We start from the raw sequence: 22,524 nt of genomic DNA, 5'->3' as shown, positions 1-22,524 counted from the left end.
CTACTTTGCAGGCGCAGGCAGCGGCACTGCCCCTCTGCAGGCCTCTGGGGCTGTACTGCCAGTGGGTCCCAGATCCGCCTACCTTGCAGGTGCGGGGGGGGGGGCGGCTCTACCCTTCCTCAGGCCACTGGGCCTGTTCTGTCTCTCGGTTGCAGGTCTGGCCTGTTCTGATGGTTCTCACAGTTCCGTCAACCTTGCAGGCGCGGGGGGAGGGGGCGGCTCTGCCTCTCAGCAGGCCGCTGCTCCTCTTCTGCCGGTGGGTCGCAGGCTCGCCTACCTTGCAGGAGTGATTAGAAGCTCTGTCCCGCCGCAGGCCACTGGGCCTTTTCTGTCGGTGGGCACAGTTCCCCTACCTGGCAGGTGCGGGGGGTGTGGGGCGGCTCTGCCCCTCAGCAGGCCGCTGGGCCTGCTCTGTGCGTGGTCACAGTTCCCTCTACTTTGCCGGCGCCGAAATATTATTTTAAAAAGCAGAGAAATGTACCTAAAAATTTATTTCCATGAATGCAGACCCCCAGACCCCATGATTCGGGCTAAAGTCTCAAAATATATTATCATTTTTCCATCCTAAACAAATTTATATATAGAAGAAAACCACCTGTAACCCTCTAATACAACTGCTATTACCATTTTTTACCAGTTGTCTTTCATTCATATATTTCATAAGTGTTTTTAAAAAATTTAATAGGGGGCTGGGGATATGGCTCAAGCAGTAGCGTGCTCGCCTGGCATGCTGTGTGCTGGGTTCGATCCTTAGCACCACATAAAAATAAAGTAAAAATGTTGTGTCCACCAAAAACTAAAAAATAAATAAATAAATATTAAAAAATTTCTCTCTCTCTTTAAAAAATTAATAGTATACTTAATTTTCCATTGTTTTTTCTTTTTTTAACATCAATTGCTAATCTATATGAATTTTTTATTGTTTGGGGGGGGTGCCAGGGAATGAACTCAGGGCACACAACCACTAAGCCACACCCCCAGCTCTATTTTGTATTTTATTTAGAGACAGGGTCTCACTGAGTTGCTTAGGCCCTTGCTAAATTTTGGCTTTGAACTCATGATCCTCCTACCTCAGCCTCCCCAGTCACTGGGATTACAGGCATGGACCAACACCCACGGCCTACATGAGCTTTTGATAAACATATACAATTTGTACACAAAGAACAGCATTTGAAATAAAAACTGATCTAAATGTTTAAGAATTGACTGCTAGTCAGCTCTGTGGATTAAGATATGAATCCCAGCTGACCATTTCTTAAATGTTTCTGCTTCTGATCATTTGCATGAATATACACATCATTTGCAATGTGCTTCATTTAGCTGCCTTCTCTCACTTGCCAAGTAATATCCTTGTAACAGAAGGACTTTCTAACTTGGAGTAGGCTAGTTTCACCTCTCCTCTTTCTCTTTTAAGTTTACTCTTCACTATTGACACTTCAAAGTGGCTAGCCTCCGTTGAACCACCAGACTATAAATTTCCATATTTTTATCCTAATGTTTAAAAGAACTTCAAACGTATTTACCTGTCCAAGAAGTGAATTATATTGGGATTCTTTAGTTTTTTCATCACCAAAAGTTCATTAAGGATCAGTTCCTTCTGTGGGTGTTTCTTTAAATCAATCTGCTTAATCGCAACCTATAATGGAAACAGAATAGAAAAAAAAAATGGTTTTCCTAGTTCTCTTAGAAAGTAACAAACACCAACCAGTCACTAATTTATAGTAACACATGATATTACATAGTGAGATTACAACTGACAAATAATTAGTATTTTCACTTGCACACTGACTATGCTCAGTGTTTTGTACTACCTGAACCCTAAATATGTTCAGAATTATTTTGAAGTTGATTAACCAACCTCAGATCAGTCCAGTGCCAGGAATTAACCCTCTTTTCACTCCAATCTGGGAAAACTTTAAAAAAAAATATTTGCTTATTTATGACATAATTCCTTCTTTGTTCACCCTCATGTGAGAATGGCTATAAAATTATATAGACTAATTCTACAACATATCCAACTAAAAAGTATATTCCTATTGATTATGCTGAGCATTGTCTAGTTTTTCTCCTAAACAAAAAGCTAATAGAACATCTAGAAGTATGAAAAAGTTGCTACCTTTTGCCCCAGAGCCACATCAATAGCAACAAAAACCGTACCAGAAAACCTAGGGGAAACAAGACACAGTCAGAATTCAGATTTCTAAATCACTGCCATTTATAAGAGCCAAGGACTTTACCCTTCTCACAGTTAAGTTTTAGATTTAGCATCTTAAAAACACGAAAAGGAAATGGAAAAGAGGAGGCAATCCTTGTAGCCAAAACTTTGATTTGAAATATTTCAGTCCTACAAAAATATAGGGGAAAAGATAAAGAAAAGAGTGAATAACAGACACTCATTCTGACAGCTCCCTGCTTAAGAAACAAACAACTGCACCTGGAAGTTTCTGGTGTGCCCTTGCCTGCAGCGTTCTCCCTCCACCTCAGGGAACCTGCATTGGGTGTTCATCCTGTATTTGATGTGCGACTTTCCAAGCGTGTTCCTATACTTTCAATTATGAAGTTAATGTTCAGGTATTTCTCTACAATTTGCTTTTAAAAATTCATCTGACTGGGCATGGTGGCACACACCTGTAAAGGGGCTGGGGAACTAGCTCAGTGGTGAAGCGCCTCTGGGTTCAATCCCCAGGACCACAAACAAACTAATAGATAATTCACCTGAATTTCTGATACCTATCCACATACATAGGCATGATTCTTATTCACTCATTATTAATTATTCAACATATTATCATGTTTAAAATATTAAGGTGATTTTCAACTTTTATTATTATTAAAATCAGTGCTGAACTGAATTTAGTTGTTAAAAAAGAAATTTCCAAAAATTCTCATTCTAAATCCTACTAATTCTCTCTAAGTTCACAGAACATTTTCTAGAGATTAGTAACAATAAAAATTCAAGATTATCATTTGCTCTAAAGCAATACAGGAAAGAGCTTAGCATAGTTTAAAAACAAATTACTGAATCAGAGTGGCAGATCAAAGATCAATACTCAATAATAGGATTCAAAAACACTTTGTGTATTTATTTATTTATTTAGTACTGGGATTGAACCCCAGGGGTACCTTAGCACTGAGCTAACTCCCCAGTCCTTTTGATCTTAGGTTTTAACTAAATTGCTGAGGCTGGCTGAAAACTTGCCATCCTCCTAACTCAGCCTCCTGAGTTGCTGGGATTATAGGTGTGCACCAGCAAGCCCAGATCAATGTGTGGGTTTTTGCTTTGCTTTGCTTTGCTTTTGTGTTTGCAATGCCAGGGACAGAAGCCAAGATCTTATATAACTCAGACACATGCTCTACACCGAACTTCATACCCAGCCCCAAGTCAAGAGATTTTATGGCCTATAATCCTGCAATAAAGTTGGCTTTTAAATATGTCATGGGCAACTTTTCCATCTAATAACCCCTTACCATCTATGAGAAATAACATTCAAGAAGAAACAATGATGTAAAGTCATTGCTAACATGTAGGGTTTTTGAACAATTGCATTATGTATTTACACAAATCCCTTAAGGTACCACTCATAGAATATAGTGAGTTCTTATGTTGGTGTGGGGGAGGGAGGAGAGCTTATGTTGAATACCCAGTAAGTAGTGAATATTATAACAATACAATCATAAACACTTACCCTTGTCCAATGTTTTCATATCTTGTATATTTTGTTTTAGGGTCACCGATGCTCACCATAGTTCCTTGTTAAACAAAAACAACATTGAATTCTTTCAGTCAAGAATTTTAAAAACAAATCAATTTTAGTATCATGATTCCTTTTAATAAACTCTACTGATTTTAAAACAGTCGTTTTCAAACACATCAAGTTTCAACAATAAATGGTTCCAAACAAAACATTGAAGAAACTTCAGAAAAGCAAAAGTGTGTTCGAAACAAGAAGACACATACTCTCCATTAGGTTGGGACTCCTAACTAATCACTTTCTCAAGCATCAAGATATTTCAGAACAATTGAATGTTCTAGTCTGCCTGAGGATTAAGGGGACTCTCAGGATGTACAGCTTTCCAAATGGTAATTCCAGCAGGGTATGGCGGCACATGCTTGAAATCCCAAATAACCAGGAGCTGAGGCAAAAGAATCACAAGCTGGAGACCAGTCTTGGAAACTCAGTGAGACCCTGTCTCCAAACAAAAAAACTGAAAAGGATTGGGGTGTAGCTCAGTGGTAAAGCACCCCTGGGTTCAATCCCTAGGATCAAAAACAAACAAAAACTTGGAAATTCCGCACTCTACATTTCTTCCTCACTGCATGTATTATATACTAATGATAAATTATGAAACAACTATCAGTAATAATAAATAAGTGATAGTCAAATGAATAATCCTAACTGACTTTTCTGACTATTCCAGGATATCTTTTTTCAATATATTTAGAAAACCACCTCCTTCTACAGACATTACTCTACTATGGAATAATCATATACCTGTTTTAGCAATGTTCAAAGTAATGACTACGAAATGGTAAAATTAGGAGGTTGGATATAAAATCCTAGTGTGAATTCTGATGACCAGTAAAGTCAATATATAAGAAAATCACATTAAAATTTCACTACCTCAAGATAAACAAGGACAGGGCCATGTCAAGGAAACCCACATAAATAATCTTATGAAGGTAATTCAATCTCAAGTTAACTACTAAGATTCAAGCCAAGAAACTAAGGGCATAAAGACAGGGGATGTGATAGATAAAGGTCACAAATGAATAATCACAGTAAACTAATTTTAGTTTATTTTTTAAAGCAGCACCCCTTCTAAGATAAAGATTATTATATACAAATATCCCTAGGATGTCACAGTTAAAGCAGTTTTATATTGGAAAATACTAAGGAATCCAGAATATTGAATATGTAAGTGCTTATAACAACCCATCTTCTCTAAAGTATTTTTCCTTGAGCCTTCTTCATCACATTGTTTTTTATAACTATAGTTACTGGGGGCTTGTAATCAGACATTATTGTGACCCCCTTCCTGGAACTGTTTACATTATTTATAATGCTTGATTCAGGCTACTGATAGTAAATGATTTAAAAGAGACATGGAAAACATGTTTTACAATAGTAAATGATTTAAAAGAGACATGGAAAACATGTTTTTCCTTGGAATATATTTTATGACTAAATGTTTCTATTGTGAAAAGCTATAGGTCTGGACAAATATATACAAACCTCCTTTGATAAGGTTTCCAACTATGACCATGGTCATACTCTTTACATTTGGCTCATAGGAAATAGTATTGCTCCCGAAGGGACTGACTTCACTATCAATGCATAATATATTTCAAATGCAATAGCAAACAAAATGAATAATATTTTGCTTTCACTTTTTGAGGGTGGTACTGGAAGTTGAATCTAGGGGCACTTTACCCCTGAGCTATATGCCCAGCCCTTTATATCTTATTTTGAGACAGAGTCTCACTATCACCCAGACTGACCTTGAACTTGAAATCTTCTGCCTCAATCTCCTAAATTGCTGGGATTATATTCATATGCCACCATGCCCAGCTCACTACATTTGAATTGAAGCAATTACTCCTATAAGAAATAGTCTTTCTGCCTTAAGCTAAAATAAAAGGTATATATTTCAGTTCAACTGGGTCTTTTTTTTTTTCTTTTCAGTGCTGCGGAAGGCCTTGCACATACCAGGCAAGTGCTCTGCTACTGAGCTCTATCCCCAGACGTGGGTCAAATGTTTTAAGAAATGCTAATTCATAAATAATATGAAAAGTAAATAACATACTTATTTTCGCCACAATCTCCTCATCGGTCAAATTTGTGTTCTTTCTCTTGGCACCACTGCCCACAGTCGCATCACCAAGAGGTGCAGGAAGAGCATCAGTTATAGACTGTGTGGAAATATGCAGAGATATTGTTCATGACTGAGATTTTAAAACAAATATTTTCAAATATTCTAACACTACTCAGAATTCCTTAATTTTTAACCAAAACTAAGTTATTTCTCTTGTTCTAAAGAAAGCCATACTTTCAGACTTACAAAAATCATGTAGTGAAAAAAAATGTGAAACATTTTTCTTTGCCATAGCATGAACTTATTTAAAAGTATAACTAGCAGCTGGATGCAGCAGTGCATGCCTGTAACCCAGCAACTTGAGAGACTGAGACAGGAGGATTCCAAGTTCAAAGCCAGCCTTAACAATTTAGCAAGACCCTGTCTCAAAATAAAAAATAAAAAAGAGGGCTGGAAATGTGGCTCAGTAGTTAAGTGTCCTTGGGTTCAATCCACAGTGCCAAAAAACAAAAGTATAACTAGCAAAATAGCAGGTCTATGAATAAAATCTCTGTGTGCCCAGATATAAAATAGTATAACAGGGGCTGGGGGTGTAGCTCAGTGGTAGAGTGCTTGGCTAGCATGTGTGAGGTCCTGGGTTCACGCCTCAGCACCACACAAATAACTACATAAAATAAAGGTATTGTGTCCATCTACAACGAAATATATTTTTTAAAGTTAAAAAGATAAAATAGTAAAATAACATAGCAGCACACTTTAAAACTAACATTTTTCACAAAAAGATAAAATGCAAAAGACTAGAAATCTTGACGTTGAAATAACTAATTTTCACAAAACATTTTACACAAATATAACCTACCCTCCCTCTTTCACTTCAAAGAGCCAGTTGTAAGGAATATAGAAAACACAGCCATCTGTCATGAGATGGGAATCCAATGGCAGTCCTCAGAGCCACCACATCACAGTCCAGCCCCCTTAGTACTTCTCTCCCTGACTCCATCTGAGCTTATTACTGTTGAAATTCTCCTCAGCTGGGAGGAATTTCACTCTCAACTGTCTTTACAATGCCATCAAGGCTTTGAGAGAAATGTCAAAATGACAAATAAAGTACATAATCTGGGGAAGAGGAAAGATCTAAGTTTTAGGTAGAAGAGTCACCCACATTATGAAACAGACAAAAAACAGAGCAATAGATGACCTCTCTGGAAAAGGGGGCAAAACATGGAAAGAAAAACCCCAGTGAGTTAAGTATTCTAACTTTCAAAGAAGCCATCGATTTTTATTTTTCAAAAAAGTGGTTTTTGATGAGTACTGTTGAGAGCCACAGTCAGCCACCTAGAGGTCAGTTCATCCGATGACGGGTAAGGACCATATGTTGAATTGGACTGCCTAACAGACACGGTCCCTAAGCCACATGCTTGTTGTTTAAACAGAGAGGGGGAGATGTTGAGAGCCACAGCCGAAGGGGCCCCAGCAAACTTCCAGCTGCCAGCAAACTTCCAGCTGCCGGCTGATGATTGGCTCACAGCGGCCCCAGCAACATCTAGCTGATTGGCTCCTTTGCGGTGATGCTCATTGGACTGTTTCCCTGCCCTTTCAGACCACGGAGCTGCTCATTGGGGGACTTTTTTGGCTCCGCCCACGTGACCCAGCCAATCGGCCTCAAGAGAGGAGGATTGTGGGAGGTGGGGAGAAGCTTGTGTGGGAGAGAGAGGCGTGTGGGAGAGAGAGTCGTGTGGAAAGCCGGTGGTGGGAGTTGAGGCTCTGAGGGTTTTTCCTGAGAGGCTGTTTTGTTTGGCGTGTGTGGTTCTAAAAATAAAGTTAGTTTCTTTTGACAAGTGGCTCCTGATTGTGCCCAGCCAGACTGCGGCAGAGTACTCTTTAGGTAAAATCTTTAATTTAATCTTAAATTAATTTTCTCATAGTAAAATATTTTAAACTTGAAGGCTTATTTTAATTATCACTGAAAGTCAAGCACAAACAGCTGTTTTTCTAACACACATGCACAGATGTGCACACCAGGTCATTAGTCACTCACTGGTCTTGTGTGGCCATGTCGTGGGGCAGTGAAAGGCCGCACCTCTCCATCACCATCATCTTCCTCCATTACTATTGCTGATGTTTCCGGCCCCTTGGTGTTCAGCTGTGTTCAGGAGCAAAGGAAGACAAGCCAGGAAAAGACAAAGATTAAAATGTGACCAGGTCTCTTTATTTTAAACAAACTTTAAGAAGTTATTTTTTCCATAGCTAATTTTTAAATGATTAAACCACACTGGTTCCAATATATTCAATTAAAAAGTAAAGATGATTTTCTGAAATATGGAAAAGTAAATAAACATATATGATAAATATTCTTGAGTACTATTTAGAAATATTAAATAGTTCTTTACCTCTTATTTCATTTTTTAAATTTTTAAGCATGCTTTTAAAGTTGTTGATAAACCTTTATTTTATTTATTTGTACGTGGTGCTGAGAATCGAACCCAGTGCCTCATGTATGCCAGGCAAGCGCGCTACCACTGAGTCACAAACCCAGCCCTACCTCTTATTTTAGAAATAAAAAAAAAAAAAAACAGATTTTTTTTGGTAACCTTAATTAGAACAATAACTATAAGAAATAAAACATCAACTTACTGCTGGTTTTCCAGAAGGGAAGCAATAATTCTCTGAAAATGAAAAGGAAAGGAATGTTAACAATTCACCAGAGAAAACTTTCTATGACAAAAAGAAAAATAATATAAAATAGGAGCAAGTGAAATGTCTTAAAACTGATTTCATTTTAAGTAGAATTACTTCTCTAGAAATATGACAGTAATAGTAACATAAAAATAATAATTTATATAAGACTCAGCTACTAACTCTATAATCTTAATGAAACCTTAAAAGTACATTTTGAAAAACCTGAATTGATCATTCAAATGATTGAATTACATGGTATGTAAATTATACTTCAATCAAGTTATTAAAATGTAATGGAGTCCTGGCCTGGTAATTCCATGCCTATAATTCAAGTGGCTCAAGAGGCAGAGACAGGAGGATCTTGAGTTCAAAGCCAGCCTCAGCAATTTAGCTAGGTGCTTAGAAATTCAGTGCGACCCTGCCTCTAAATAAGATACAAAATAGAGCTGGGGATGTTGTTCAGGGGTTGAGTGCCCCTGAGTTCAAACCCTGGTACGCCGCCCCCACCAAAGTGTAATGAAAACCATACCCACCAAGCTGTATTCAAATAAAACAATCCTTGTTTAAGATACTTTCTCCAGAGAATTGCCTACCAAAGAGCAAAAGGATATAAAGCCACCAAACATGGCAACTGGGAAAAGAATTATTTTTGACATGGTTTCTTTATTTGTAAAATGCAACTTACTAGTTAGTTGACACAGAAGTTCTAGGTAAAAGTCTGACCTTTTCCTAAGGATACCAGGTAAGTTATTTATAGAAAAAGTCAAGATCAGTATTACTTGCAAAGAAGTCTACTTCTTTTTTAACATAGCCTTTATCTCTGTGATGATGTTAACATATTAAAAACAATTAATCCAACCACATATGATTTTTGCATAATTACATTATTTTCAAAAACTAGATATATGACTTTAGAGACAGAGAAACATATTAAATAAAAATTATATCCTGGGGGTGTAATGGGCAAAATCTACACGGAGAGAAATGGGAGAAATGATTTTGCATCTTTTAAAGTACAGTGCAAAGAAGAGAAAGCAGGAGAACCAGTGTGGGGAAGGGGAGTCTAACTAAATCTCCAATGACATTCCAGGGATCACTCAACCAACTGCACCACGTGGACTTCATTCTGATGATGCTTTACACAAACTGTTTTTAAAAATCCAGTATATTCCAATTCTTACACACTTAGATTCTAATTCTGAGGAATAAATCCTTTTAGTTATAAGGTTTATTTTTATGTATTTGGAAGTAATTTTTGAGTAGAAAATACTTTTTATTTCAAGATCTGTGCATTTGTAAAGCAAAACTTCCTTCTATGCCACTGACAATAAACATATCTCCAGCATAAACATGTCTATATATCCACACTTTTTCCTTCTAAACTGAAAATCATTGAAATCCGTGAGGAGGAAAAAAAAACCCAAGTAAATGTAACAACATGGAACAAGGGTGAATCCCACTACCATGTTGAATTATAATGTATAAGAAATATGGGGGAAAAATGTAACATATCCAATTCCATTTCTAACAAAATTATGAGATCAATGAAATCCTCAGTCTCCAGATGATGTTCAAGAGCCATCCGGACAGTTGACAAACAGAGTATCTATGTAGGAGAAAGTAGGAACAATACAGTTTAGCCTTTTATTTTTCCAGAAATGATCTTTTTATCTATCAGTGCTTCACAAGTTTCCATGGGATTCAGTCTTTTACCACTGTCTGATGTCTCACCAGGAGGAGGAAATCTGACATTTTTCTGCTTCAAGGTGCTGGCGTTATAATACTTGATGACACCCCGCACAGCTAGAGGATGCTCCGTTGGCTTTCCTTTGAGGACCCTGAAGGTTTGTGGCAACTGAGCCCGCTGCTCTGGCATGCCCTATCAAAGAGAAATTCAGACATGAGTTGTGGTTTGAATTGCTCTAATACTATCGATTTTCAGACATAAATATTAACATACATAAAACAAACCCATACACATAATTTTAGATTTTACTAAATTCTAAATAGTGTAATTTTCTAAAACTCTACTTTTCCATATTTATTTTGCAAATCAACAGGAAAGATCCAAACAGAGGAATGGGAATGGTGTGTTTGGGGAGATGGACAGAAGTGTCAAACCTGTATTTCCTCTTGTTCATCATCCACCAGAGTAGCTCCTAATTGAGAAGGCTTAAGCCAAAAGCAAAAGTTAGGGGACAGCAAACAGGAAGAAGGATGCTTGCTTATGTCTGGTTCTGCTCTAGGCTTTAGACAGAGAACACAGGGCGGCAGGCCCATTCCAACTTCAGCACTTCAGGGAATACGAATGTAGGGTTTTGAAACCAAGAACCCACTTCATACAGTGTTTACTGTTTCAGATCTTTCTAGGCGGGGAGGAGGAGGAGTACCAGGGATTGAATTCAGGGGCACTCAACCACTCAGCCATACCCTCAGCCTTTTTATTTTTTGAGACAGGGTCTCACTAAATTGCTTAGTTCCTCACTTAGTTGCTGAGTCTGGCTTTGAATTTGTAAACCTCCTAAATCAGCCTCACAAGCTTCTGGGATTACAGTCATGCTCCACTGAACCCAGCAATACATTATAGTTTTTTTCCCCCTAAATCCATTTAAAATAATCTAGTAGTACATTAAATGGTCATGCCATATTTTTAACCAATTTACTACTAATGATATTTGAGTTGATTTTTTGCTACATTTTGCTATCTAAATAATGGGACACAACCCATAATCTATGCTGTTCTATGGCTCCCCAAGGACACACGTGCTAAATATTACATTTCTGGGTCAAAATGTATATATGTGAAAGTAACATATTCATTTGTGATTTGGGATATATACATAAAGGGTTTTTTAAAAAAATTTTTTGGTTTTTATTGTTTTGTTTTGTTTTTTGGTGTTTGGGATTAAACCCAGGCCTTAAGCTGCTAAGCACCTGCTAAACATTACCGCAAGTTACCTCTAGTCCCAAGGTCTTAATGATATGGAGTCAAATTGGCTTGTTTCCTCCCCCATCTCCTGTACTGGGGACTGAATCCAGGGGTGCTTTAACACTGAGCTTCATCCCCAGTCCCCCCACCCTTTTGCAAATTTGGGACAAGAGTCTTGTTAAGACCCCAACCCCTGCATCAAACGTGTGATCTTCCTACCTCAACCGGGAGCCTCTGGGATTGTAGGGGTGAACCAAAGTGCTTGGCTTCACAAATTATTATTATTAGTAGTAGTAGTAGTAGTATTAGTATTTAGTTTTTGTTTTTGAGACATATGGTCTCACCATTTTCCCCAGGTTTATCTCAAACTCATGGTCTCTAGTGATCTTTGTGTATCAGTCTGCAGAGTAGCTGCAAGTACAGGCATGTGCTACCAAACCCAGCTTTCATGTTTATTTTTTTTAAACAAATATTTAGTTGTAGATGGACACAATACCTTTATTTTATTTATTTTTATGTGGTGCTAAGGCTCTAACCCAGGGCTTCATGCGTGCTAGGCAAGCACTCTACCACTGAGCCACAACCCGAGCCCTAATATTTTTATTCTTTAATTTATTTTTGGAAGTACTAGGTATTGAAGCCAGGAGCATTATACCACTGAGTGACATTCCCAGCCCTTTCTACTTTGAGATTGGGTCTTGCTAAAACTACCCAGGCTGGTCTCTAATTTATGATGCTTCTGCCTCAGCCTCCTAAGATGCTGGGATGATAGGCAGACGTCACTATGCTCAGTCATCTTAAATTGCTGTTTTTGATTCTGGGTTTCCTATCACATGTAAAATGTCTTATCAATATGAGATTGCACAGCCAAGTGTGGTGGCATGTACCTGTAGTCCCCCCTGTTCAGAAAGCAGGAGCAGGAGAGTCACTGGAGCCCACAAATTTGAGACCAATCTGAGCATCAGAGGAAGCCCCAACACAAGCCCAAAGAAAATGAAAAAGAAAAAGTGGGGTCCTCCAATAACTAACAGTGAAAAAATAACCCAAATTTAAATGTAAGGTCTCTAGTGTGGCTCAATGGTAGAGCTCTTGCCTAGCTCGCTCAAGGAAACCAGTTTTCATGCTTATTCGTATTACCCCAAAGCAGAAATCTAAACTCTCCAAATCCTTCTATATAATGAAATATATATATATATATATATATGTGTGTGTGTGTGTGTGTGTGTGTGTGTGTGTGTGTCTATATATCTATATATCTGTGTGTGTGTGTGTGAGTGTGTGTGTGTGTGTATACACACATTTTCCCCCAGCACTGGGGTGTTGAGCCCAAGGACATCCTACCACTTAGCTTTATGCCTAGCTCTTCTTATTTTGAGGTACAGTCTTGCTAATTTCAGAGGCTGGCCTAAAGCTGCCTCAGTTTCCTAAGTTGCTGGAATTAGTCATGTGCCACCAAACCCAGTTTACAATCCCTTTTCTAGCCAGTCCAGTGGTGCACACCTGCCTTCCAGCACTCAGTACATTGACATAGGAGGTTTGTTTGACCTCAGAAGTTTAAGACTGGCCTGGCCAACATACTGGGAACTCCACCTCAAACAAACAGAAAACCCACAAAACTGATGGTCAATTTTTCTTTCCTTTTCCACATCTGAGGATTGAATTCAGGGGTGTGATACCATTGACCTACATCCCCAGGACTATATATATATATATATATATATATATATATATATATATATATATATATACATATACACACACACACACATACATACAGAAAACAATTCTCTTTAAGTTACTGATCTTTGACTTGTGATCCTCATGCCTCAGTCTCTTGAGTAGCTGGGTTTATAGATGGGCACCCCTGTACCCAACTCTATTATCAGTTTTCAAGTATGCAGTAAATTAACTGTAACAACCATATTGACCATTATATCTCCAAAACTTTCTCATGTTAACTGAAACTTTGTAATTTCTGACTAATCTACTAGCCTATTGGGACTAACAATAAACAAGTTCCCTTCGTATTTTATGGAATCCTTTCCGGCGCACTTGGTATTATCCAGGCTGGTGGGTATTGTCCATCTGCAGCCCTTGCCAGGAAGCCTGCCAGGTCAGTCATTGTGATTATTACTGTTGCCACATTTTAAGGATGAGAGAAATGCTGAATGTCTTCCCAAGGGCAAAGAGTCAGGCAGTGTTGGTTTATGAGCTTGAGTCTCCAGAGACCAAAAATGAACCAGGAGGGCCCTGTCCCAGCCCTTCAGAGCCTCCACCTAACGCCAGGAAACACACTTCCCTGAACCTAGGACACATAGGCACAGCTTCCATAGGAAGCAGCAAAAAAATATGTGTATATTACAGGCGTGGGGGTCTTGGCACTCTCAACAGGGAATTGAGGGCTCAGGCACAAGAGACCCCCACATGGGGCTCCGGAGATGAATTTCTGCTGCATGTCCTGGCATTGCTGGGTATGAAGGGAGAATGGGAGGCCAAGCCTCCTTTGGAAGCCTCCCAATGCACCACTGGGCTGATGAGAAGCTAAACACAGAGTCAGTACATGGGGGATATCTCCCTACCCTCCACCCCACAACTCACAGTTAAGTCCCAGGGTGCCAGAGGCAGGACAAGGGAGAGGGCTGGCACCACATCACGGTAAGGGACTATGGGGGGCACTATGCGTTACCCACCCCACTGTACAACTAATGCTCCACACAAATTTTTTCACATCATATGTCAAAAATTTCCATTAAAAAAAGAAATCTGGGGGTGCTGGGGTTGTGGCTCAGGGGTAGAGTGCTTGCCTAGCATGTATGAGGAACTAGGTTCAATCCCTGGCACCACATAAAAATAAACAAATAAAACAAATATATGTGTCCATCTACAACTGATATTTATATATGTACATACACACACACACACACACACATAAAAGAAACAGAATTTTCTTTAAAACATAAACCACTGGACTAGTCTCAGTCCTCATTAATAGCTGAGGAAACTGGGGACCAAAAAAGTAAGGACTGGCCCAAAGCCAATCAGAAAGTTAGTGTTTCAGTCTTTTCTCCTTCTCTATCCAGGGATACCTGGGTGTGCTCTGAAGCTCTGTGACCTGGACCCTGTACCCTCCAGGTCCATAATCCCACTCCTTATGCTCCAAGTGCTTCAGCTTCAGGGCCAGCCCGACATCGGGGGCTTCCCCCAACACATGTGCAACCACAGACCCCCATCGTTCAAAACTCACCCGATACTCCTTACCTTCTGTACAGGTGCAGACTTGCCACTCCTTGGGGGGGCCTGAGTGGCGTACCTGGGCCAAAGGAGGCCTTTAAGGTATTGTGTTGGCCCCCAGTTGGTCCCCTGGTCCACCTGAAGGCAGACCGCCTCAGACATGTACCTGGGAAGCAACAGGCCAAATGCAAGGAGTCACTACCCACCTTGGCCTGGTCTCCCTGACCACTCTCACCCTCAGCTGGGAAAGCACAGATCCCAGGGCCCTCATCCAGGAGCCTTATCCAGGCTGCCATTCCCCTCGAGCACATTTCTTGGGATAAGAACCTACAACACCAAGGAAGAGTGAAATTCCCAGAAACTCCCAGAGTGCCCTGGAGAAAACCCCAAGGGAAAGGAACAGAGAGTGTTAAGGCTGGGAGCTGGGGACAGGGACCAGGGAAATAGACCCGGCTTCACCCCACCCCACCAGCCCCAGGGTCCAGCACTTGAGCCCTTGGTTGACCAACTCACTTGGGTCCCAAAGGTGCATATAGTGCAATGTAACAGTTTCTTGGGCAGCCCTCATTGAATGCGTTGTCATGCTGGAGGGAGATGAGGAAGGGAAGAGAAGCTCAGAATCAGCAGGACTGAGCAAGGCCATCTCCCAGGGACCCTCACTAAGTTGGTCAGTTAAGCCAGGGCTCAACCTGGGACTGTGGCCAGGCTCTAGGTACAGGGGTGCCCAAGAGTGACCCAGGGCCTCCTACCTTCCCAGGCTCCCAGGAAGAGTGACCTCCCTCGACCCACTTGTGAGCAGCTGTCCCCAGATAGTGCTGACCCAGCACCCACCTCTCCTGCCTTCTCAGGGCTCCTCAACCCCTAGTGCTTCCCTTTGCAGGATCCTTGCTCTGTCTCCATCGGCCACACCTGTTCTCTCACCTCATCCTTCCAGGTACCTTTTAAGGTCTGTCTCGTGCTGTTCTGCTCAACTGATCCAAAGATGGTGTCACCACCCAGCTCCCACTTGACTTTCTTACCTCTCGATTTTTTCTAAAAATCTACCTTCATTGAGTTTCACTATCTGGGAGACCAGTGGCAGCAGGGGATGCCCAGACATATTTCCCTAATTAAAAATCAGATTTTCCATGAAAATCTGAGCTGAAGACCTTCAGTACACAAAGCAGGAAAGGTCAAGCTCAAAGGTCATGTCCTTCCCAGGACACTGACTGACTTCTCCTCTCTCCCTTATTCTACTTTCTCTTTCTCCTGAGTCCATCCCTCAGCCTCGACCCCTCCTCCTTCCACCAGAACAGGTTGAGTTTCACCCCAACTTCATGAGCTTTAGGTAGCAAATACTCTGTTATAGTGGAAAGTGGCCCAGCAGCACCTCTATCCACCCCAAGTCTCCAATGGCCTACACATGAAGACTTTCATCTTCAACACTCTTCTCCACCAGAAGAAAAGAAGACTCCACATCAGAACAGCTCTGGAATATGTCCAAAAAGCAACTCGAATCATTGTCCTCTATGAGGATCTGCCTCCTTTAAGGTGTTCACAGCACTTAAGAAATGAGTATACCACCAGGTACAGTGGCACACACCTGTAATCCCAGGGAATTGGGATTTTGAGGCTGGAGGATCGCAAGTTCAAGGCCAGCCTCAACAACTTAGCAAGGCCCTCAACAATTTAGTGACACCCTATCTCAAAACAAAATAGAGCAAGGATTAGGGATACAGCTTTGGTGGTAAAGCACCTCTGGGTTCAATCCCTAGTACTAGAAGAAATAAATTAATTAATAGCAGAGCATTAAAAAATTACAGAATCCTTAAACTTAGAGAAAGAATATTTGATTAGATATATATCATGTACAGAAAATATTGATTGTACATAAAGTATAGAAAATGCTTAAGGAATGATAGTAAATTTCTAAGAACTGAGCAGTAAATGTGAATACCATCCTCCCCCCACATGGAACCCTATCACACACAACTAGAATCCAACAGCTCTGAGGCACCCAGACCAGCCTCTCTCACTGGCTCCACTCCTGGGGCTCCTGCTCCAGTTCTGTGTCTCAAACACCCTCACACTCCACAGGACCAAAATGCAGCGGCATCTTCTTCTTGCCCCATCTTCTGCCCAACTTCCTGCTGCCTCTCCTTCTTCCCCTTATCCTGGGGGGTCAGGACACCAGGCTTCTCTCTGTTCCTTTCCTCTTTCCTTCTATCCCCAAATGTTGATCTTCTGTTTGTTGGTTCACTCATTGATTCAGATGTCTTTTCTCTGTGTGCTGGGGACTGAAGAATTCAGGGCCTTGCACATGCTAAGCACACACTCTACCACTGAGATGCACCCCCATTAGAAATATTTCAGGGCATCAAAAATGCTTCTGTCCAACCAGGCACGGTGGCACACACCTGTAATCCCAGTGACTTGGGAAACAGACAAGTTTTGAGACCAGCCTCAGCAACTTAGTGAGACCCTGATTCACAATAAAAAGTAGCAGGGACTGGGGATGTAGCTCAGTGGTAAAGTGCCCCTGGGTTCAATACCGAGTAGCAAAAAACAAACCCCCGTCACTGCACTGGGGATGGAAAGCACCCTGAAAACAGCATGGCCAGCCTACTTTCAGTGGTGAGGGCAGCTGCAACCTGAGGTCCTGAGCACCAAGGGGCGTGGAAAGGGTAGAGCAGAGAAAGAGAGTATCATGGGAACCATGTAGGCAACCCAGCTCACAGCACCCAGGTACATGCAGAGGAGAAGCCCAGAGAGTTAAGTGCTGAGACAGCGACTTCTGGTTTCAGAGGCTGTGTCTAGACCAGAAAGAGTAGTCTGAAGATGTCTGCTGAACTTGGCCATTAATGAGAGCATCATCCTGACAGCAAGGGCTGGGCGGACCTGGGCCAGGAAGTGAAGGGGGAGCTAGTGAACAAGCTCAACTCTGTCAGGAAATAAGGCCCAGAAGGTACAACAGGTGGAGTGGAGGCCTGGGATGTTAAGGCTGGGACTTGTATGACTTTAATCTGAGCACAAACATGTGTAGATGACCATGGGAAGGAATGGTAGTGATGTAACAGCAGCACACAGGGCACTCTCTGGTGCCAGTCACTGTTCTATGTGGTTTACATGAATCAACCCACAATTCCCTGTTTTTCAGATAGGGAAATTGAGTGACCAGGGGCTGAGTAGCATACCCCAGGTCTCCCTGCTGGTCAGTTCTAGAGCTCTGATTTGAACTTGTTTTACACCAGAGTCTTTGCCACCAACCACCAAGCAAGTGACTCCAGGAGTTGCAGTCAGGGGGCAGAGTAGAAAGGGAGTAAAGTTGGAGCATGGGATCAGTGCCTGAGACGGGTGCTGCCAATAATGGAAAGGAGCCCTGATTGGTGAATCCCAGAGGGCAGACCACATTTAGGTCCCTTGAGAATAGTGATCCTGGACATGGAGGGCCTCACTCTGAGCAGAGGAGGAAGGGCGATGTCCTATGGCCTGACCTGGGGCTGGAAGAACCACAGGATGGAGGAAGGGAACAGGCTGCCAGGCAAACTCAATGATGACACTAGAAGCTGGAGAGAGGGGAAGACAGGCAGACCACAGGGCTGAGGAATAAGGGCCAAGCACAGGAGTCACAGGGGGGAGGGAACCACATATGGCAGTGGTGGGGTGGTTTCTAAAAGGATGGGAGGTGATGAGCAGACAGGCTCCTCTGTCTGTCCAGCTGCCTCAGGGTCTGCAGCTTCCCCTCCCCCACTGATGCTGCCCACCAGTCTTCCTGAAAGAGCCTTTAGTCAAGTGATTGCCATACTAAAGGAATCCCAGGGCAGAGATGCCCACCCCTATCATTCCTAGAGGATGCTCAAAGAAAAAGCAATAAAGACACAGATGGGGAAGAAAGCAATGAAACTGTTCCTCACCGAGGACACGAGGTTCCATTAGAGTGAACAACTGGGGAATGCTGGGGAAGAAGCTCAGTGGTCGAGCACCCCTGATTCAATCCTCAGTGCTGAAAAAACAGCAACACCAAGGTTTCCTGCTCTTTGGAAGATGCTATGAAGAAAATGAAATGACAAGCCATGAATTGCAAGATGAAGATTTGCAACACACAGATCTGAATCCAGTACAGGGAACTCCTGAAACTCAATAAGAAAACAACACAGTTTTTTTTTAATGGGCAAAAGTTTGGAGCAAACACTTCACCGACAATGTACCCATGGCTGATAAGACACGAAAATATGCTCAACATCATTAGTCATTAGGAAAATACAGACTGGAGCCCTAATGAGATACCACTACTAATTTATTAGACAGGCTACAATTTGAAAACAAAAAAGAATAGTGACCAATGACAGTGTCAAATGCTAGTGAGGATGTGGAGCAACTGGAATTCTCATTCATTGCTGGTACAAAGTAGAAACAGTACAGTTGTTTTCTAAAACATTCCACATGTTTATCTTGACTCAGCAATGCCACAGTTAACAATTTACCCAACAGAAATGAAAACTTATGTCCACATGTTTTTGCATCAATGGTTGTTGTGGCAGCTTTATTTATAACTGATGCTGCCCACCAGTCTTCTTGAAAAAGCCTTTAGTCAAGTGATTGCCATACTAAAAGAATCCCAGGGCAAAGTTCCTGGGCACAGTTCCCCATGACTTTAATGGTTTGGGAGGCTAAGGTAAGAGGGTGGCAAGTTCAAAGCCTCAGTAACTTAGTAACTTAGCAAGGCCTTAAGCAACTTAGTAAACACTTTCTCAAAATTTTAAAAATTTTTCAAAAAGAAAACATAAGGGTGCTGGGGGTGGGGTGGGGTGAGGCTGGGATGGTTGCTCAGTGGTTAAGCATCTCTGGGTTCAATCCCTGGTACAAAAACAAAACAAAATAAACCAACAAAAATACTGCCAAAACCTAGGTGCAAAGTAAAAATCCTTCAATTGATGAATGTATAAATAATCTGTAGGGAAATACAATACGACACAGAAACAAAAGACAATAAACTACTGATGTGAGCAACTACATAGATGAATCTCAAATGTATCCTGCTCAGTGAATGAAGCCAGAGTAGAAAGCCCACAACACCATTTATGCATGATTCTGGAAAGAGAAAAACCACAAGGACTCAGGGAGACAAAATGACAACAAGAGATGAAAGGATTTTCTCCGTAATGAAACTGGTTAACCTTGATCTTGGTGGAAAGTACATGATATCATTTGTCAAAATCCCTAGCTATAGACTAAAAAGGGTGAATTTTACTGTTTGCAATTACCCCTCAATGAATGACATTTTCACAAAATTTTACCATGGCTCCCAGGTTTCCACTTCTTCCAAAGTAAATTCCACGCTTGGCTTTCTGGGCCTTTCTAATCTTGACCCCCATGGGGTCAACCTCATTGCCCATGTCACCTTGTGCTTGATCTAGATCCGTTTCTTCATCATTCTGTTAACACTCTACTTTCAGATTTCTGTGACTTTCTGCAAAATTGTACCTCTCACAGTCAATGCCCTCCTGTCTGCCTCTCCAAAAGCACACCTAGGACACAGAGAGTGGCATGTTCTCCTCTACAGCGTGGGCTTCGCCAAACTCCCAGTCTCTTCCAGTTGGCTACACCACTCAGGACTGACCCCTCACTCAGAGTGTTCCTGGTGTCTCCTGGTGTTATTCTGATAGCAGGTTGCTTATCAACACAAGTGCATGATGTACTTACTCACCTCTACACCCATCCCTCAAATAACCGCCACCTAGCACACCCAGCACACAGTAGGCTTTCAATGCAATGCACCCAGGAGGCAGAATGGCCACCAAGCTCCAGGGTATAGAGATTTCTGAGCTGCATCTTCAGAGGTGGGTCTGGAAGGACTCATGAGGCACCATCAAGGCCAAGGACAGTGGAGAAAGCCACAAAGTGTCTAATTGAAGAGGTGCAAGATGCCTCCACACAGCCAAGGGCACACACACTCACCACTTACCTTCTCCTCATAGGGTCGCCTGGCGGTGCCCACCGCCACTGCCTTGATGAACAATTGCAGGATGAGTGGGAGCAGAAGGGCCCCAGCGCGTACAGCCACGAGGATGCTGTGCACAGGCTAAGAAGGGAAGCCATGGAAGAGCTCCTCCCTGGCCCCGCCTGTCGACCCCACTGCTCCCTCCCTCCCTCCCCACCCAGCTAGCACTACCCACTGCTCTCCCTCCCTGGACTGGACAGTTAGTCCAGTACACCCAAGGGAAGCCTCCCTCCACCACACTGTCCTCCCACCTGTCCCTTTTCAACTTTCATTACCCTACTCTGTGGGCCCCTAGATTCTTAACTCCACAGGTATCCTACCCTGCCCATGTCCCTGACCCCACTGGCCTTCTACCTGTCCTTCACAGGTCCTCCCCAGTGACTTCTCCCTCTAGCCCCGCCCACGTCAGCCCCTCCCCTGTCACCCTGCTTCTCCTGCGCTGTTTGCCCCTCTCTCCCCACCACACAAGCTCTTCCCAGTGTGGGCCCTGGGGACTGTGTGGATATGTCATGGTTTTGTCCAGAAACGCCATGTTCCTCCTGCGTATGATGAAAACCACGCAGGTGGCCAGCACGGTACCCAGATAGAGGCACAGAGACATGAGGAGTAGCAGGTAGAGCCGGATGTTTTGGTGCCCCACGCAGTTATTCACCCACCTGCAATGGTGGTCGAACTCCTAGGGGAGAGGAGGCAGGTCAGAGGGTCCTTCTGGAATGGCCTCCATCACCCCCTAATCCTGAGGCCTCCCCTAACGCAGCCCTCTAGGCTGCCTGCTCTTGACCTTACATAAGGGTTCCCATCTCAGCGAGAACCTGGCATTTCCATAGTTAGAGCACAGTTAGGACCCCATGGCTCATCAGGTCACCTGTCCTGAGTGAGGTGTTTAGAGACATGACCGGCCTGGTGTCACTTGAACCAGGACATAACAACTCTGGGCCTCTGTTTTCTCAGGTACTGTAAGGATGAAAAAAATGCCCTTCCCCTACCAGCCGTCTGCACTTGTGAACCCGAGCAGGGTGGGCACATCAGAGAAACACACTGAGAACCCAGGAAACCCTCCAACTGGGACACCCAGACCGAGACGGGCAAAGATCCCCAGGACAGAGCAGCAGTCAGCCTAAAGGGCTGGGGATCTAGTATCAGCAAGCCAGGGGAGGGGACAGTCACTGCTTTTCCTCCAGCTGACTCCATCAGGCTCAGCACAGATGGGATGCCATTTGCATGTCAGCACCTGTGCAAGCAAGGCCAGCCTCCCTGGACAGGTGCAGACACAGAGGTGATGACATATATAAGTGACCAACAGTGGCTGAGAGCCACTTGAAGCACTCTGGGAACATGGTCTGATACCCCCACCTGGCCCACTCATGATGTGAGGTTCCTGGTCCTGGCCAGGTGCCCGGAGATAGGTTGGTGAGTGGACAGGGAGGAGGAGCACTCACCTCCATGCAGATGTCACACCTTTTGCAGTGGAAGGTTCGGGGCAGGCGGTGAAAATAGCAGGTGGGACACCACGGCATGTGGTACAACCTGCCATTCACTCATGCCATGTAGGGAGCCTCAGGGTCCTGCTCAAAGGCACCTGGCAGGGGGAGAGGTGTGGGCAGTGGAGGAGGCCCTTGTATCACTCTGATGCTCGGGGCAGCCCCATAGCATCACTGGGCATCAAGAAGGTGGGGAGGAGGAGGGCAGGGGAACCCCGGTCCCTGTTGAGCAAGCTGACCACTCAGATGGGCGGCAGTCAGAGAGAAGGGCTGTCCAGCCACAGGAGCTCTACATGGAGCTCCCCCTTTGGAATAGTGATCAGTGCTTGGAGTCGGGTGTGAAATGGGAAGGAGGAAGGGTGAACTGTGTGGTTGGAAGAGCCTGCTGCCTCTCTTGCCCGGTCCTCCCT

General features: G+C 42.9%; 1 protein-coding gene across 1 annotated transcript in view; it reads right to left on the bottom strand.

The window, feature by feature from the left end:
• The window catches only part of LOC114098045 (serine/threonine-protein kinase PAK 2-like), a 42,117-nt gene extending 19,967 nt beyond the window's left edge, over window positions 1-22,150 (bottom strand). The window contains 11 exon segments of the mRNA XM_071614888.1: window positions 1,524-1,636; window positions 2,117-2,165; window positions 3,687-3,750; window positions 5,806-5,944; window positions 7,853-7,957; window positions 8,449-8,480; window positions 10,225-10,372; window positions 14,667-14,732; window positions 20,598-20,714; window positions 21,190-21,309; window positions 22,073-22,150. Coding sequence (XP_071470989.1) covers window positions 1,524-1,636; window positions 2,117-2,165; window positions 3,687-3,750; window positions 5,806-5,944; window positions 7,853-7,957; window positions 8,449-8,480; window positions 10,225-10,372; window positions 14,667-14,732; window positions 20,598-20,714; window positions 21,190-21,309; window positions 22,073-22,150 — 1,031 coding nt within the window.
• Window positions 22,151-22,524: the final 374 nt, after the last annotated feature.

Source organism: Marmota flaviventris, chromosome 8 (genome assembly GCF_047511675.1).
Source record: "Marmota flaviventris isolate mMarFla1 chromosome 8, mMarFla1.hap1, whole genome shotgun sequence".
NCBI classification, from domain to species: domain Eukaryota; kingdom Metazoa; phylum Chordata; class Mammalia; order Rodentia; family Sciuridae; genus Marmota; species Marmota flaviventris.
Note: the sequence above shows the minus strand (reverse complement) of the source record. Positions and strands in the feature narration are given on the sequence as shown.